Raw genomic sequence first — 19,046 nt, forward strand, 5'->3', positions numbered from 1 at the left:
CGATTCTATTGCCTATCTTCTCAAGTCAATATTTTGCAGACATGCCCTTTCGACCGAGCTTATTATGATATTATAATCACACAACAACGACAGTGGCGCTTATCGCCTGTTTAGGCCTTGTGCGCCACGACAATGCATTCGTAAAGTTCAGTTTCTTTGCTTTTGTATACTCAGGACGACTTTCATGCTCGCGCACATCCACTCTTCCATTCGCTCTCGCTTTCGTGCGTCCTCTTGCTGGTCTCTGCTGCCGACTTCGGAGCTCGGCTCACTCTTTCTCTGGGCTTTTTCAAGGCGCTGCGTTAACAGCGGGATCGGCGATGAGGAGCCCAGATAAACCTCCGACACATAGAAACAGGGCAGAGCCGAGACCCAAACCACCAACCATTGGTGTCGTGACTGCAGTGTTTACCCAACTGCGCCACTCGCTTCCCCTTTTTTCGACCGAGCTGAAGTAAGTTACTCGGCTTAGCACAAGATCGATTTTATTTTTCACGCTTTGCATATTAGCATATTTTTCAACCAATTAAACAAAGCATTTATCCAACTCATAGATGACTTCAATTCAAGGCATTTCAGTGATGCTTATGGCCTTGTTAGGCCTTGTGCATCACGGCACGGATATTATACAATTCAGTGACATTGTCTTTCTTGTATCTTTCAGTGTCATTGACATTTGAATCCTTCTTCAAGCGCTTCGCAATCGTTCACTTTCATTTCACTCTTCACTCTGCATTTCACTCTTCCATGTATTCAACTCTGGGTTTCGGATGCCTACTTTTTGAAGCGTGGCTTATTGTGTTTCTGGGCTTTTTCAAGACACTGAGTACAGTGGGGTCAGCGATGAGGAGCCCAGATGAACCTCCGACTTATAATATAAACATCTTGTGTTGGGTATTTTCACAGGTTATGTATATGAAGTGTTATTGTGATGTATTATATAGTTGTAACGGTGGTTTTATTTTTACTGGCTTTTACCGGTCACTGCCTATCTGCAATTGATGACACCAACCTACATAAATGTACATCGTAAGTATTCAGGCAAATGCCATTCAGTAACTGGGTATTTTTATTTGCAGCTCGTGACTGAGATATACTGTTGATCATGCGTAGGACTGTATGTTGCATATATATAATTCGGACCGGCCTTGCCAACAGCTTTATTTACACATTAGAAACTATGTCAATAAAAACATTTTATCTGTTGAATCTATATATTAATGAGCTTTCAACCAATATTGTCGCATCGCGGAAAATCCCATTTTGAGCAGTCCACACTCCTAGGATATTTACATTCTTTACCAAACATTATTTCAAGTGAAGTAGGCTATACATATATACTTTCAACAAGTATTTGTTTATTCCTCTCCGGACTCCTTCCAACCGTTCCAGCTCCAAACGTTATCAATGCCATAGAGGAAAAACCTGTCACGTAGACGGCAACAAACCGCAATGCCGGGTAAATTTTCCATTACCGCTTATGGTAAGACAATGTATAGCTCATAGTTGTTCCGGATACACATACTAAGTGACTTTTTTATAGAACTAAAAGCCAAAATTTCACTACCACTTGTCACGAAAAAGAAAGTATACTTATTGTTGCAACAGAGATGCCCTTCTTGACATTGGTAACTCCGTAGTACATCATATGTATTTGAATATCGCCTTGTATTGGAAGCAAGCATGATTTTTAACAGGTGATAACTTGCGAAAACCAGTAAATAATACCCATTCGCCTTATGTTGTATTTAAATCACTACTTTCGTTAACAGGCGGGACAAAAGAGTTTCGATATACCCAGAATGCATGCAGGGCAGTAACTTGGTATTGTGGTGTGATTACTCAAACTACACTAGAATACCTGATCCCGATCGAATCTACCAATCAAAGTCATGCCGGAATTCCGTAGCGCTGTTTGTGAACGATAGTTGTATTGGTGACTTGACTCCAGGTAAGTTGCGGCGATAATAGTTTGTTACGGCATTTTAGATTTTGATTGCCCAAGTAGGACTAGCAACTTCATCGGTATTTCCCACTTCTATTCTAGACGTATCGTAATTCAATGCGATCACGTAACTCATACCTGACTAGCCAAGCATTAGATTACTAGCCAAGCATATAATAACTGAGAACTATGAAAACTATGAGTGTAACAACTATTTCGAAGTAATGATGTAGTGTAAGAGAAATAGGTCGGTCTGCTCATCCTCTAACGCTATATTACGATTCCTACTTTTGTTTTCCATATACACTTATGGTGCTAACGTTTCACTCATTTAAAGCTTGGGAACTAATTAGACACCAATATGCTTTCAACTTTAGATTGCGATCATAACATAAACCGAACGCGGCAACCTCTAAAATATAAATACCCTGAATTGAAATTAGTGCACTAACGATTGTTGAATCTAAGTATGGGCCCGAAAATAGACATCGTCAATCGGTAAGTGATGAAAATAGTTGAGTTATTTTCAAAGCATGTATTATCATAATTCATGTATTTAGTACGAACCGCTCTGATGCGAAGCGTAGCCGCACACCCAGCCGCTCTACACAAGAAATCATCTATATCAGCAATATTATTTTTTAGACCAACTCGAGAAGTTCGAGAACATCAAAGAAGTGGAGTTCGGGAAAAACAGAATTCGAATTCTAAGAAAGGGCATATTTAGCAGAAACAGGAAACTCAAGAGGATAGACGTAAGCGAAAATTACGTCAAGTGTATAGAAAGGGGGGCATTCTCAGGTGAATATGTTTCCTTTCATAACGAAAATCCCTCGTGAAATTTTGTTAATGTTATAGACAAATTTTGTTTTACGGTAAGTAGGCTATGTATATATTCATATCAAACAGCATCTAGCGTAGAAATGGAGGCATTCTCAGGTGGCTGTACACTTCCTTAAATAACTAAAATTGGCTGTGAAATTTGATTTATGGTATAGAGTCTATAGACATTATGACATACGATAAGCACGTATATGTTGTTATCAAAACATCATTTTGTTTCGACTGCATTGCGATAAAATGTGTATCTATATTTCACATACGCAGCCCGCCATACGCACATATATGTAATGTACCAAATATGGCTATAGGAGAGGCTGTGGTCATGTTTTATCGCTTCAAGTGGTATCCTGCTATGACGAATGTGCTAGTAACGTTCCTCCATTTGGCAATCGTCACAAGCAAGGCTATGGAAAACGATGGGAGTAATCAGATCCGAGAGGAGTGTCAATTGTAATGTCATTAGAGTCACGTTGTGAGAATGGTGTTCTTCGAGTAACGAAGATAGTCGCCGGTACATACCGAACGTACTCTTTTATAAAAGAGAGTATATTTTGATGCAGTATTTCCGCCGTAATATCCAATGGAAGCCTCAGTTGGTCGCACCTCAGCACAATGCTATTAATATGTATGTTTTGACAATAAAGTCAATTATAGTTGTCAAAGTCAACTCTCACAAGATTCGCAATACACAACAAAGCAGTCATGGTGCAGAAATTTAATATACTGGATTGCACAGGGATAGTAAAAGATACATATTTGAAGCTTTCAAGTCACTATTACCGTTATGACATCAGCATAGGTGGTACACAAATATTCGAATCCATTCGGAAAAGAACCAGCAAAAATTATATTTTGACCGGCCCCAATGAAAAGGGTGTCCGGACAATACCGAGAAAACCATTACCGAGAATATCATTACCGAGAATGAACACCACCGAGAATGGACGTTACCGAGAATGGACACCACAGAGAATGGACATTACCGAGAATGGACACCACCGAGAATGGACATTACCGAGAATGCAATATATGCAATGCAGACATGTTATGCATATGCACAGGTCGTGTGAGTGCATCACGGCGTTGCCACATTCGGTATCGATGCTCAGGTATAAATTTCTCGGCAACGTCAGTCCCAGTAAGCTATATTCTTGACATTGGCCATTCTCGGTAATGTCTATTCTCGGTGGTGTCCATTATCGGTAATGACCATTCTCGGTAATGATCGTTCTCGGTATTGTCCATTCTCGGTAATGGCATTCTCGGTAATGTCCATTCTCGGTATTGGTTTTCTCGGTATTGGTATAGAACCAATGAAAAGTATTTGTGTGGTTCAATTCGACTTGTCTTTAAAGATAATCGACAAATCGTTACCATCACAACATTCCTTACGTTGACTTAATGGGGTTTTGCGATATTTGAATACAACTCGCGTACTTTCCGTAATCCGAACTCCCGTCAGTGTGTTTAAAAGCCTATTGATATACCTTGACATTTGCATCAATGGCAATGTGATTATATTTCGAGGAAGCTATATAGTGGGGGCATACGAAACAAATTTGATATCGGGAAGTATATATTCGTTAAAAAGATTTAAAACGATGACCACTCATTGATGCTGCACGATCCAATTCCCTATTTTATTGTGCTTATTCTGTAGGTTTCCATCCAAACTACCGCGTGATCAACGTGCGGTATGACTTCATTGTGAGAAAATGCGGCATCATTCGTTTTACAGGATTGCCTCACCTCGAACAATTACACCTCAGCAGTAACTTAATTCACGAGATCGACGAAACGACATTCGAAGACGTTGAATCACTTCAAGAACTTTCCCTGCATAATAACCTGATAGAAGTATTGCGAAATGGAACGTTCAATCGACTAAGAAAGCTTAAAGTTCTGAATTTATCAGGTAAGCCGGGTGGATGCTAAAAACGTTCTGTTCGCGTCCGTGTTCGGTCGTAATTTCGAATATTCGTGTACGCAAGCGAACCTTGGAAGGTGCTAAAGTGTCAGCCTTTTTGCGAAGTAGCAAAATATCACAGTAATCTAAAGATTTTTGATAAAAGTTCGTTTAACTGCAACTTTCTACACCACCGTGATACTTGGATACAAAGCTAAGATGAACCTAGTGTATAGTCTGGCGAACAAGACCTTAGTGGTCGAGCACCATAAACCCTTTTTACATTCATACATACATAGTTTATAGTCGCAAGTGTTATTGCATCTCGATAATGTCGCTTGAAATATCACATCACTCCGGCCAAATAATGACCAGCCTTCGTCGCTGTTACGACCTTGCATTGGGAGCAGGTTACAGCGATATCATGAGCGTATATTAGCAGGCAGGGGCAGAGGTTGGCAATCCTGATAAAACAACAAATGATATTTGAGCGAACTGGTGTCAAATCGTTGGAGCCAGCCGCGGACACGAACGGGAACCTCTCGCGTGTCAACTGTCAATGAATGTCCGTGTCTATTGTCCATATTTGATATCCACACCGGTTCTTGGAAATACATGATGTATCTGAATGTTCATTATGTCATATAAGCGACTCAGTAGCAATAGGCAGTAATCTTTGTATGATTAAAAACCATCCGCTTGAAAGTAGAGCTGGTATACACGAACGGCATTGTTCGACATACTGACAAGATAGCGTAATGGTGAAGCGTCCGGATTCTTGATCGTAGGTTCGATCCCCTGTCGGGTCAGACCATAGTCCTGATTAGAAACATTGGTATCCATGACTTCCCGCTTGGCGCTCATGCATTACTGAGATATCATAGAGGGCTGGTGCAAGACTTAGAAAGCCTAACAAAGCTATATATGCACATTCCTTGTCCAGCGGCATATACATACCATACCTACACATCGTGTGTACATATATCATGAGTAAGTGTATATATATATGCCTCAAAACATGAAGGACTAAATAATCTACTTTCTTTCGTTTATTACACTATTTCAGGGTAGATGATTGCCTACTTGTACTAATTACGCAAGGGGTGACACATTTCGAATACTCCAACTACTACTTGACATCATTTTGAGGCAAATTTACGTACTTTTTGTCTCATTTGCATCACATTTATATGAGTGAAATTGTCATATTAACTAGGCGAAAGAGCCGCTGGATCACGTATCTGAGCATATTTCCCAAAATTCCACGAATTTGTAATATCAAGCGTTATTTTGCGTTGTCTCGAAGATTGCAACCTTCAATTCGAAAAGTGATCAACTTCGATTTAACCGTCAAAAGTATGGATCCGTCGACTAAATCTACTTTTTGATGTTATTTACTGTGTGCTACATTTTATCCTTATACTTGAAGTAGCTTTGTCATTGCTACGTCATAATGTGAGTAGAAAGGTACGGCGTCAGTTCGACTTATACAGAAGCAAAGTGACTACTTTGACAATCTCTGCTTAGATGAGATAGTCCCGAAATCGCTTCCTTGGTTGAAATGCGTACTTAGGCGATAACTAGCTATAACAATGCCGGCCGGAACTCCAGTCACTGCATACGAAACTCTAACGATGTTTATATTACTATATTCAGGAAATAATATATCCGTCATAGAGAAAGAGGCATTTATTGGATTGGATCAATTAGAGATACTGCATTTGGATGGAAATCGTATAACCGAATTTGAAATATCCAGCTTCGCGTCACTTACAAATTTAAAAGTTTTATCCTTATCGCATAATCATCTTATTACTTTTCCTCATCTGCAAGAAGTAAGCAGCCGTTTGCCTTTATTGATTCAATTTAACGGATGTATTTTATCAATTCTACAGGTGCCTTACCTCCATATGCATACAGTGGATTTAGGACACAACTCTATCACGTCTCTACAGCAATCAGACTTACTTAACCTTCCAAGAATTGAGTAAGTCACTTCGCGTTTGATGTGATGTATGCCCACACTGATGTCAAGTAAATTTCAAGAACACACTGTACACAAACAATCTTATGATTCGTTGAATAATTGTCCTTCTAGAGTTTAGGGAGCTACTCACGTAAATGTCACTTTAAGGAACAATATTATGCTTTCATGCCATGCCGACCAATGAAAACAAATCAAATCCACCAATTTCTATTAAGATACATCCTACGTACAGAACCGACTGCACCCCTCGGAATATATCTCCATTATGGGTGGTGTGATAGACTCTTTTTCAGGGGCTTCAAAGAACAATTTTGTGCCAGAAAGCGCTGATTGTGTGCTTCGCATGCTACGCTATTATGGAAGTTTAACCGATACACTTATTTACAACCATTTATATTGTATCTACGTATCAGATGACCTACCTTAAGTTATCTGTTATATTCGAATGCATTGCCTTCAGAAATTTAATACTACGTCACAACAACTTGTCCTCCCTACAAGACGAAGCGATTTTTATGACGAATAAAGAATTAAGGACAGTGGATCTATCAGGAAACAATTTGACGGAGATGGCATCGCGCTTGTTTTCCAATTCTTGGTAATATGAATCAATTTGGTTTCCTATCAATTGTTAAATAAACCTTTATTATCAGCATGAAATTTCAATATCTTAGCACTTAGCGATTCAGTCTCGACCTTGCACACCACGAAGAGTGGTCAAGGTCATAGACGTATGCGTTATGATTATAATGAGTCATCGACGACGATATCCATCTATATAATCAACTAATCATGATGAATTTAATTTTATCTCCACATTTGTAGAAACGAGCAGGTACATTGACTCGTGTCTATACTCTCTCTACTTGGTAGATGACATGGAATACATATGACGCAATATAAAGATCAGTTGTCATACTTCAAACTCACGCGATGCCTTTTTATTCGCAGTTTTATGGAGAAATTGAATATCGGTGATAATCGTTTGGAAATCTTCCATGCGGATTGGTACTTGACGGCAATCAGCAACGGAGGACCCTCCGGCAATGACATAAGCGGGAACAAGTGGAAATGCGATTGCAACGTTGAACTTATGAACGTAAGTGCTGGCGCCGTTTCTTTCATTAGGATTGTCTGCAGTATTGAATAGAGGATCTGGCTGGACTACATCGAGTCACTCAGTGATTCTATTACGAATCCAGTATTATAATTCTAGTCAAGAAGAGTATTCGATTCTCACTCATTATAACAGTGTGGGGGCCATAACAGTATGCATGCCATATAAAGTTCAAAGACGTATTTTATATGAGTGAAACAAAATGTAGTTCCACGATATTATAGGTAATTCGCTATTCTTCGAGCATACCTATCTCCTTGCGCATTCTTTCAATGCTGTGGTCGATTACCACAGAACAGAAATGTCGTCTGCATTGGTTCTATACCAGTGATTCTCAACCGCGGCTCTCCGAGCCGCATGCGGCTCTCGACTGCTCTCCGTGCGGCTCTCACTAACGATGTGAAATCATTGATGCTTCTACGGAAATTCTAATTATTCATGATCATAAATAAATCGCGCCTTCAACACAACAAATGTACGTTTATGTTCACGTTTACTGACGCGAAGGTCATTCCCTGATCACAATAGAATCCTACGTAATACAAGTTGTACGGGTTGTGACGTAACATTACCGATAGTAATTTCGGTAGGCTTTAAATCCGAACCTTTACTGCTTTACTGAAGGCTCTGACCGTCTGACCTAAGCCTAATCAGGTGTCTGTAATGAGACGGGCGAAGTTTATTTCGCTCGAGACGGCGGCTCATATTAGAATACGGGTGACAAGAGACTCGGTCAATAAGACAATCAACGTTTGGGGTAACTGCAGGTACTTTATTTTCTTACTCTTTGCTTTGATCTTGATAGCGTTAGAAAATATCGGAGACTTTGGTTCAATGATAATGTCAGGTTCAGATCAACCTGCAAAGAAATCTCGCACCCTTGTGCAAGAAAATCGGGCCTTTCAAAGTGAATGGGAAGAGGCGTATTTTCAAATTGAGGAAAACGGCAAAGCGAAATGCCTTCTGTGCCCTATAATAATAAACGGTGTAAAATCTTTCAACGTTAAGAGGCATTATAAAACACATGCGGGAAAATACGACGTCTATCAAGGTGAATCAAGGAAACGGAAGTTAGAATGTCTGAAAGCAGAGCGTAGCAAACAAGGAAAAATGTTTTTAAAAAAAAAAGAACCCGAAGAGGTAACAATAACATCATATAAGATCAGTCATCTATTGGCCAGCAATATGAAGCCATATTCTGATGGCGAAATTACGAAGCAGGCTATTGTTTTGTTTACCGAAGACAATTGTTCTCCTGCCATTCAGCAGAAAGCTAAAAACTTGCAGCTTAGCAATGATACAGTAACGCGTCGTGTCGATTGCATATCCCAAGATCTGCATGAGCAACTTATTCACAAGTCGCAAGATTTTTCTTACTACTCGCTTGCTCTTGACAGCACTAACGACATTACCGACATAGAGCAATTAGCTGTATTCATCCGGGGAGTCATGCCAGATTTCAAGATTTGCGAGGAGTTTCTTACTTTGCGATCTATTCATGGCACAACGAAGGGAACCGACATGTTTCGTGAATTTCATGCTACTCTTCAAGAAGCGCATTTAGACCCATCGAAATTATATTCATTGGCGACAGATGGCTGCCCAGCAATGCTCGGCAAAAATCTAGGTCTTCAAGGACTCGTCAACAAATGGCGTGCTGAACAGAATCTTGACGCTGTGACTTGGCAACACTGCATTATACACCAGGAAAGTCTTGTTGCTAAATCATTAAAGATGTCCAATGTGACAGATATAGTAATATCGACCGTAAATTGGATTCGAGCAAACGCACTTAACCATCGAAAATTCAAGGCTTTTCTCACCGATATTGATGCTGACCATGGAGACTTGATCATGTTCACCGCTGTACGATGGCTAAGCCGAGCTGCATGCCTCAAAAGATTTTACGCGCTACTTGCTGAGATTAAAATATTTGTCGAAGGAATGAAAGACATCCCTCAGTTGGGAAACGAACACTGGGTTGCTGACTTGGCGTTCATGGTGGATATTACCTCACACCTGTCGTCACTAAATCGGAACTTACAAGGAAATAACAAGCTCTGTCACGCCTGGTACGGGACAGTGTCTGGTTTCATTGAGAAATTGTGTCTTTGGAGAAAGCACCTAGAGGAGGGTGTTACGACACATTTTGTAACGCTTTCAAACCACCGACAGAATGGATCATTCAAAACATATGACCAGGTTATTAGTACCTTGATTGACGGGTTTAAACGTCGAATAGAGGGAATGCATCATTCCGTACCCCTGATGAATATATTTTCAAACCCAATGGCAGTAGATGCCGCCACTGCCCCTGATATTTTTCAGATGGAACTGCTGGACTTGCAGTCCGATATAGAATTGCGACTGTTGTTTCAAAGCAATGGACTCCTTGAATTTTGGGGTGCTGTTCCTGAAGAAAAATACCCCAACCTGATAGCTAACGCATCGAAGAATGCCTGCATGTTCGGTTCAACCTATGTATGTGAAGCCCTTTTCAGCAAATTAGTGAGGATCAAAAGCAAATATCGCAACCGATTGACTGATCGTCATCTGAAACAGCTCTTGTGCACAGCTTCCTCCACGATGAAACCTCGTTATGACAAACTTGTGAAAAATCAAATTCAATTTCAAGTTTCGCACTAAGTTGCAAAATAGATAGTGATCACCACAGATTTAGCGTCACGCCTTGTTCATCCAAACTCAATTCACATGCTCTCGGAACTCAGAAAGATTGTGGATTAAGTCTCAATAAACATGTTGTGACGCTAAATCTGTGGTGATCACTATCTATTTACTATCTGGAAGAATGTAAATTGTAAATCATCCGCAATCGGCTTCAACGGTGAAGGGTATACCTCGGTATACCATCGGTGAAGGGACGTGGCTGGGTAACGTCGTTTCGGAAGTTGTCCGTATGGGGAGTGCCCGCTGTCACAGTGTCGTCTGGGGAAATTGTCGTATTTGTTTTGGCCGTCGCTGTTTGAGCCAATCGCGGTTTTGGCCGTCGCTGTTATGGCCGTCGCTGTTGTGGCCAGTCGGTGTTTTGGCCGTCGCTATTAAGGCCGTCGCTATTTTAGCCGTACACCATTTCGTTGATACCATTTTTGATGATATTTTTCTATTCTCAATAAATTACGTTATTCGTGCCATCATGCGGCTCCCGACAGAGTTGAGGTTCATAAAATGGCTCCCACAGTGAAAAAGCTTGAGAACCACTGTTCTATACCAATACCGGGAAAATAATTACCGAGAATGGAAATTACCGATAATGCCAATACCGAGAATGGGATTACTGAGAATGGACATTACCGAGAATTGACACTCCCGAAAATGATCACCACCGCGAATGGGCATAACCGACAATGGACAATGCCAACAACCTAGCTTAATAAGACGGATGTTGTCGAGAAATTAATACATGAGAATCGACGCCGACTGTGGCAACGTCGTGATGCACATACAAACGATATGTATCCTACATATGCATAACATGCCTGTATTGTATACTTTGTATACGTTGATGACAAAATTGCGACATTTCTGTCCAGAGTCATATGCACCATGCGGTGTCTATCATGCGCGCATGGTATGCATATGTACAGATCACGACGTCATGGTATTAGATATTCCCAGGTTTATATTTCACGACATCGTCCGTCTCAATATGTTAGGTTCTCGGCACTGTCCATACTCGGTAATATACATTCTCGGTGATGTCCATTCTCGTTAAAGTCCATTATCGGTGGTGCCCGTCCTCGGTAATGTCAATTCTCGGTAATGTCCATTCTCGGTGGTGTTCGTTCTTGGTAATGTCAATTTTTAGTGGTGTTCGTCCTCGGCAATGTTTAATCGCGGTAATATCCATTCTCGGTGGTATTCGTTCTTGATAATGTCCATTTCGGTAATGTCCATTTTCGGTGGTGTCCGTTCTTGGTAATGTCCATTCTCGGTAATGTCAATTCTCGGTGGTGTTCGTTCTTGTTAATATCCATTTTTGGTGGTGTCCATTCTCGGTGGTGTCCATTCTCGGTGGTGTCCATTCCCGGTGGTGTCCATTCTCGGTAAGGGCATTCTCGATAATTACATTCTCGGTAATGGTTTTCTCAGTATTGACCGGACCCTGTGGCTAGCTTTTTCCTACACTCGGATTATTACAAATATTACTCGATTCAGATTCGACTATTAGAATCGTCTTGCCGACTTATTAGAAGTGTTGGCAGACTACTTATGATAAGTGCTCGACTAATTCATGAATTTCGGAAGTTGGCGATATCTGATGTAGGTGATGGTCGCTAGCTACACGAGGTTTTTCACGGTTCTGTGAGAATGTGAGGACGAAATGTATGTCGACGGCGAAAGCTATATATAGCTCAAGCCAAGCATATATTGACACCAGCATATACTGTGTTCGTCTGTCATGTACTGAAATAGATCCTGAAGTCTAATTTAAGGACCGGATTCAGTACATGACGCATGCACCGGACGCTGTGCCTAATTCCTAGACTCACGTGACTAATATCTGGTGCAATTTAAACCACTTTCTACCACTTCTCCAACAGGCCGCAATTTCCGAACTATAGCATCAGCATGTATATATCATCATTCGATATACTATTGCCCACAGGACCGGAGGAGCACTTGGTCAGCCCACCCCTCAAAAAAAACTTAAGTCTTGGTCCCCCAAATAGGACGATCAACAAAACATCTGGGGGCATCGCCCCCGAACCCGACTTTTACTACGGACCTTTCCCTACTTGATTTAGAGTTTTTTCATTAGTCAGAGCATGTGTCTGTTATCTGGTCGCGCGAGGCGCGAAAAATAGTTACATTAATGACTCAATTTTGTCAATAATATTAGTGGCTGCATATAGTTCGATCAATTTTTAATTCGCTCTCAGCCGACGTGATCAAATTTGCCGGTATAGAGTTGCCTGCGTCAACCAAAATTTAGGGCACAAAATTAATAATCATACGTCTTCGGGGACCTTTTTGTCAGCACACTTCGCGTAGTAACATGTTGATTGAAATTTCATGTCTTGGTGCGTTGTGACGCGTTAATGGCGGCGATGAGGGCACCGATACAAAATCAAGATATGCACTGATAATGAATCGCACGAAACGCGAAGAAAAATTTCAAGTTGAATGAATCACCCACCGAATACTCCATAACTTATGTCGATTTTACAAACTAATTAATATAGTATAGTAATAATATAGTACTCGAATCGTTGAAAACAAGCACTCAAAATTGAATAATGTAAACTTTCTTGATTGATTCGTTGATTGGTTGATCAATAAATCTTCTGTTATAGCGCCACGTACAATCGCTGGATGATTGGAGGCAGATCTTACAATTCGACTGTCCGATGAGCGACAACACAAAGTGCAATCACCCTCAATTCGTCAACCTATGCACCAAGAAACCAAATAGAAAGATTGTCAAACGGCACCATTACGATTCCGCATTCGACGCCGTCAATCTGAAGAAACAGATCGATCTCGCCACCAACACGACCATTTCCTCCACAACAGTAAAGACTGCTGTCAGCGGTTCTGTGTATACAATATCGTTGGTCTTCGGAATTATATGTGCCATATTTCTAATTGTAGCAGTAGTTACCGTTTATAAGCTTGCGAACGCAAGGAAGATGTCTTCGAAACAGTCCAACCTCGAAAACGGGCGTCAAGATCACGTTGAAGGCCGTGAGTTTATATGAATACAAGTCCATGAAGACAGAAGTAGGCTTTTTCAACCAATAAAGAAACAGTTACGGATTGTTATTGTTCTAGTACGGTGATTCTTGACTTTTACGATCCTGACGAATCCTTTCGTTCATATGCAAGCATTCTCCGCACCCTAAATTTTCGCCGAGTCACAAAAACATAATTCTACCACATTAAATATAAGGAGATCCGCAAAATGCACTATGCATCAAGAGCATTATTGAAGCAAGATCATCGAAACACGATTTCCACACGACACAAAAATTAATATGAATATTTACTGCAAATCGTCTTCTGTGTGAGTCGAGTTGTGTCTTGATCTCTGGCGATCCCCCGAGGCAGACTCAGTGAGCACGTGGGATTTGTCTGAACCCCTTTTTTAGTATATGATGATTTGGCAATTGTCATTTTACGCCTGCATTCTTTTTTCTATTATTCGTAAGCTGCCAACTGGATCACTTTCCTCATGGGCTTTTTCAACACAATAAAATGCTTATTCAAATGTAACGGCATTTAGATATATCTCCTACACTCGTCAGTGAAGGGATTTTAGATTCGACTTCTGACCTACTTGAACCTTCAAACTATCTTTTTGTGTTACGTGGTGTGGTATTTGGTGCGGCAGTGAAATGACAAACCAACCTGTTCATTTATGTTGAAAATGCCAACTCGCTATGATTATTTACTCTTCCAGTTATTATTTAGTTATTTTTTATTGATGTTATTTATGCTGTAACGTTCGAACATCCTTCCATCCGCTTAGCCTGAAACTATTTTGATTGATTCCAACTCATATGTGATAAACGAAGCAGTTTTTAATATAGTACTGTATAACTCGTGTGACGTCAATGCAACTGAATAGTTCATTACGCGGGTGCTCGTGGGGATCCTATGCAAAATGTACTGTATTTTAATTGCAATTATTGTCAAGTAAAATTTCTGTCTGTTAGTATGTATGAATGTCACTACACTACGAAGCCGCCTGCAGCTACAGATTGTAAAATCAATATTTTATTGTATAGGCCTACTAACACGTCTAAATGTATGAATATAATTGCGGAAACTGGGACATCATATAGCTTCGCGATTAATGTGATTCTTTTAATTCGCATCCAATGCACACAAAAGTTCAATAGGAGTATATGCATAGGTATTGGTTATGTTGAATAGCGAACAGTCATTTATCGCACACGCACGTTTTTTGCCTACGTTTTTTAATAAAATCTCTTAAGTATTTCGGAAAGACTAATTATATCGGGGCCTGACAGCCATTCAGAATGAAGACAGGATGACAACAAAGGATTCATAGTATATTAGTAATCCGGAATAAATTGATCATAGAAGATAGGTACGATGCTCTCGAAATCGGCTTCCAACAGATTGTACGACACGCTTAACGATACCTGTGTGATGCCTGCTGCGCCTTCACTCAACTGTACAAATCTATGGCAAGCTTACCATAAAGGTGTTGAACCCCTGTGGGATTTACAGATTTAGTGCACGTTCTCACATATTTACGGACTCGGCGACATCCCGGATATCCAGTCTTTTGTTGCTGGCGGGTTGGCACTACTTTTCTGCTCAGGGGGTGGGGTGGGGGACGGGGATACCTTCTGGAGTTTATAGAGTCTCCTGTACTGACCTGCTTTTGTAACTCCGAATGTCTTTCGAAGGTCATTAGAAAACGCTTGCCTTCTTTCTCAAATAAAAAATATAATTTGAGATTAAGTATGGGCAATCGAATCGAGTCACCACGTTTCAATATTTTCATCAACATACATTCATTTGACAACTGACATATATTTTGTCGGAAAACTGATCATCCAGGAAACCACGGCGCTTTAGATTATTGTCGATGTACATCCCCCATGCCGCGTGGTCTATGCGATCACCACCACGTAAGAATGTGGTGGTGAAGTAGTCATCTTTACTACTAGAAGGGAAGAAGAAGTGTCCGTCTTAATGCATGCCTAAATACAAGTGTGCGTTGCAATTTACAATACAAGTCAAACCTAATTAAACTTGAAGCTGAAATAAAGTGGCGCAAAAATTACTGAAGTATAGTTTAACTAAAGATGACAGATTGGCGAAGAATGTCCCCATCATCCCTTCTACTTCCGAAGATATGCCGGCGCTCTCCTATCAAGAACTGATCTGCTACAAAACCAATAAGTTCATTACCAAGAGTTAAATGATGAGGAGAAACATTTGTTTAGGACATCGTAAAAGGAATGTAATTTACAAGCTGCGTACAGTTGATATGAACATTGTACGATATTGCAAATCTGGTCAAACTGTTCTGAAGCACAATATTGCCTATTTATTGTAATAGCTAGTAGGTAGTCATTGGTACATTGTAATGCGGATCTCGTACACCCCATTCGTGTGGTACAGTCTTTAAAAGTTCTGGTACACGATACACCCGGTTGAAGAGCCCTGCAATAGCCTGCGCCATGTCACCGGTCCGCTAACAGCTAAGCTTAAATTAAGTTTTAACTCCTCTCGGAGGGCTATACCCATGCAAACTAACACTGCAAAGATGTATACTGTATAGCTATTGATTTGATGCTGTCGAAGAGCGAGGATTTTAAATACAATAAGGTTGTTAGTATATGACGAATCGAATCAACCACTGTTGCGTGTATAATCACACCCTTGATCCAGATCTATAGACGACGGACGCTCTGCCAACGCCCCTTCTTATTGGTAGCACATACAGCTCTAAGCTATAATTAAGATGCAACCCGAGTACGGCTACCCAAACTCACACTGTTAACATGTATAGCAATTGATAATTATGGTAACGAAGAGCGAAGATCCTAAAGGCAGGAAGGGTGTTATTCAGACGAATTGGATCACCAGTCTTACGTGTATAAGAACGCAAACCCAGCCGTATAATTGGTGTAACGGATCAGTGACATGGATATTTGCCAACTGTACCTACCCGCAGTGATAATCAACTATATTGTCTCACTCTAAAAACTCTCGATTCCGGATTAAATCAATTTCAGCCGACTTCACTCAATTCGCAAACTTTGGTTCCGCTCACTATTGACCAGAGAAACGGCTTTGTATCGATCTAGAGCAGTGATTCCCAACCGCGGCCCTGAGGGCCGCATGCGGCCCCCAACTAGCCTTCTTGCGGCCCCCACAATAATATTGAGAAATCGATTTATCAAAAAAATTACATCTATAAAATACTCTTGCTTGGGTTGGAGTCTGGAATTTTCAATTAGGATTGCAGGGAAGTTGTGAGTAGACTGCTAAGATTACGTCACTGCTGTTTCAATGCAATGTGCCCTAACTTTTCAGTTGAACGAGCAGTACCTATAGATATAGGTATAGATATAGGTATTGACAGGACCGTAACTGCGCACCCCAAGCCAGCCAATTGGGGGGGAGCGAGCTCGAAGGGGGCCCAAAATTATTTAGTGAATTAGCATAAATTATGGAGCATTTTATGAAATTTTATGCAACTTTTTCAAAGATTTTTCGCGCTGCGCGCGATTTAAAGTTTCCAAGTACCTTAATTACTGGGTACTCTTCGACCAAGATAAAATACGCAAGATTTATAGAAGTGGGCATATCGGCGTTGGTCATTACCGCGTCACGACGCACGAAGACATAAAAAGTTTTAGGCCATGTAACATGCGACTCTAAGAAGTGTGCCAGAACGATCGGCAGCGAGAAAACCTTGGCCGAAAGGACTGCCCTTACGTTGACCGAAAACTTCGTTATGTGTATTCAAAATACAGGTATAATTGGCCATAGGCGCCGAAATGACTGGCGCCGAATGTTCCTGTCTTGGCAATCTGAACGTCACGAGACAAATAGGCTACCATCCCGCAGGGAAGAATTATATGCCAGTGAAGAACTACCAATTAGAAATCGTGTCCATCTTTTAGTTTAGTACGTTTGGGCGATTCTATATTTTTTTATATAGCAGACTGGAGGTCACGAAATAACAAGTAACATCATGTAACGAAGTCGTACCAACGAGTCCGCCCGTCCGAATATGTTAATTATTATTTACGGGCCCTACAGTTTCCAAGACACCTCACTCAGCTCTACCGGTAAATCTGATTACGTGAGCAGAGAGGACAAGTAGCTGACAGCAATATATATGCAATTCCCGATCTTATTGACCTATTTTATTTTGAATTATCGAAAATTTTCGCGCTCAACGCTGGCTCACTAAACAGGGAACCTGATTTCGTGGCAGAACGAACAACGGCACGGGGGGTCGGTTTATCACCCTATGGGAGCTCAAGACCTAAGTGTTTTGGGGGGCCTGACGAAGTGCTGTTTCGTTCCTGCCAACGGGTATACGCCCGAAGATGTTTAATTATTATTGAGTGGTCCTACCTTTTCAAACATAACTCACTCGGCTCAACCGGTCAATCTGATTACGTGAGCAGAGAGAGGATAAAACTTGATACCAATATATATGCAATTCCCGATTATATTGACCGATTCAATCACGAATTAGAGAAATTTTTCGCGCTTGGCGCGATTTGTCGAGAGAAGCTGCCTGAAATGGACACCCGATTTAGATGATAAATAGCGGTAAACATCCATCTAGCCTGAGGGAGTCTGGGGGCTTCGAAGTTCGGTTTATCATCCTATGGGGGGCCTAAGAGAAACGTTTTTTTTGGGGGGGGGGCTGACGAAGTGCTGTTACGGCCCTGGGAATTGGTAACTAATTTACGGATAGATGTGCAATAAGTGACTCATGATTGTGGACGCCGAGATGCGTACTGCTTAGCCAGCAAAAAGCAGCATAGTTGGTAGTCCTATAGCTTGCGACCCAAGCGTCCGAATAATTTGATATGTCGGTGTTTATCGAAAGCAAGTGTCGCACTGATTCCAAAAATACGAATTGAAATCTCGCCAGGGCAATAAAACTACTCCAAAATAGCCAGCAAAGGTTGATTGTTCTGAACAATGGGAGCGCGGCAACACAATGGCCAATGGCGTCAAGCGAATGATCGGAACAGTGCCAATTTTCATATTTTGGTGACTATTAGGGGTTCCTTTCATTGCCCTGGTATTCGTGCGGCCCTGGCCGTACTCTGAAATTCTAAATTTGGCCCTGCCACCGAAAAAGGTTGGGAACCACTGATCTAGAGGAAAATCACTTCTTCGCTTCCTTCGTCATCATGGTCATGGATAAAGGCAGACAACGCATCACGAATATAGACTAATAATGCTGTTTATTGTATCACAATCTAACAATAAGAATTTCGAACCTGTGTCCGAAGTAAACGAGGGATAATTGTCTGAATTTACGGGACTTTTTACCAGCAAATTTACCATTTATGTTCCGTTACAAGGATGTCCACATGTAGCGAGGTACCATCAATTTACGCGTGTAAATGCCATATAATGCATGGGTCAGATAAACTTCATGCTGTTGACGAAGTGATGAGTATGGTAGATATTAGCCGCCACATGCTTCACTTTCCACGCCTCTTTAACCAGAAATAAATATTACATTTCATCTGTAACGACTTCGGCTATG

The 19,046-nt window shown here is 40.9% G+C and overlaps 1 protein-coding gene across 1 annotated transcript; it reads left to right on the forward strand.

Moving 5' to 3' along the window:
* Window positions 1-560: 560 nt before the first annotated feature.
* Window positions 561-14,768, forward strand: LOC145446167 (uncharacterized). Its single transcript, XM_080324406.1, has 9 exons — window positions 561-1,029; window positions 1,773-1,951; window positions 2,591-2,746; window positions 4,527-4,703; window positions 6,351-6,529; window positions 6,590-6,681; window positions 7,142-7,279; window positions 7,633-7,780; window positions 13,114-14,768. Exons 1-9 carry the CDS (start codon window positions 932-934, stop codon window positions 13,516-13,518), a joined length of 1,572 nt encoding a protein of 523 aa, XP_080180532.1. The 5' UTR covers window positions 561-931; the 3' UTR covers window positions 13,519-14,768.
* Window positions 14,769-19,046: the final 4,278 nt, after the last annotated feature.

The sequence above is a fragment of the Botryllus schlosseri genome, chromosome 1, assembly GCF_051294905.1.
Source record: "Botryllus schlosseri isolate E-star chromosome 1, Bs_hap1, whole genome shotgun sequence".
Taxonomy (NCBI): Eukaryota; Metazoa; Chordata; class Ascidiacea; order Stolidobranchia; family Styelidae; genus Botryllus; species Botryllus schlosseri.

Excerpts from the sequence above, each read along its gene's own strand:
- LOC145446167 (XM_080324406.1), top strand. The coding sequence starts at position 932 with ATGTATTATATAGTTGTAACGGTGGTTTTATTTTTACTGGCTTTTACC. Across the intron at positions 4,704-6,350 it reads TAAAGTTCTGAATTTATCAG|GAAATAATATATCCGTCATA; the intron begins GTAAGCCGGGTG and ends TACTATATTCAG. Across the intron at positions 7,280-7,632 it reads CGCTTGTTTTCCAATTCTTG|TTTTATGGAGAAATTGAATA; the intron begins GTAATATGAATC and ends TTTTATTCGCAG.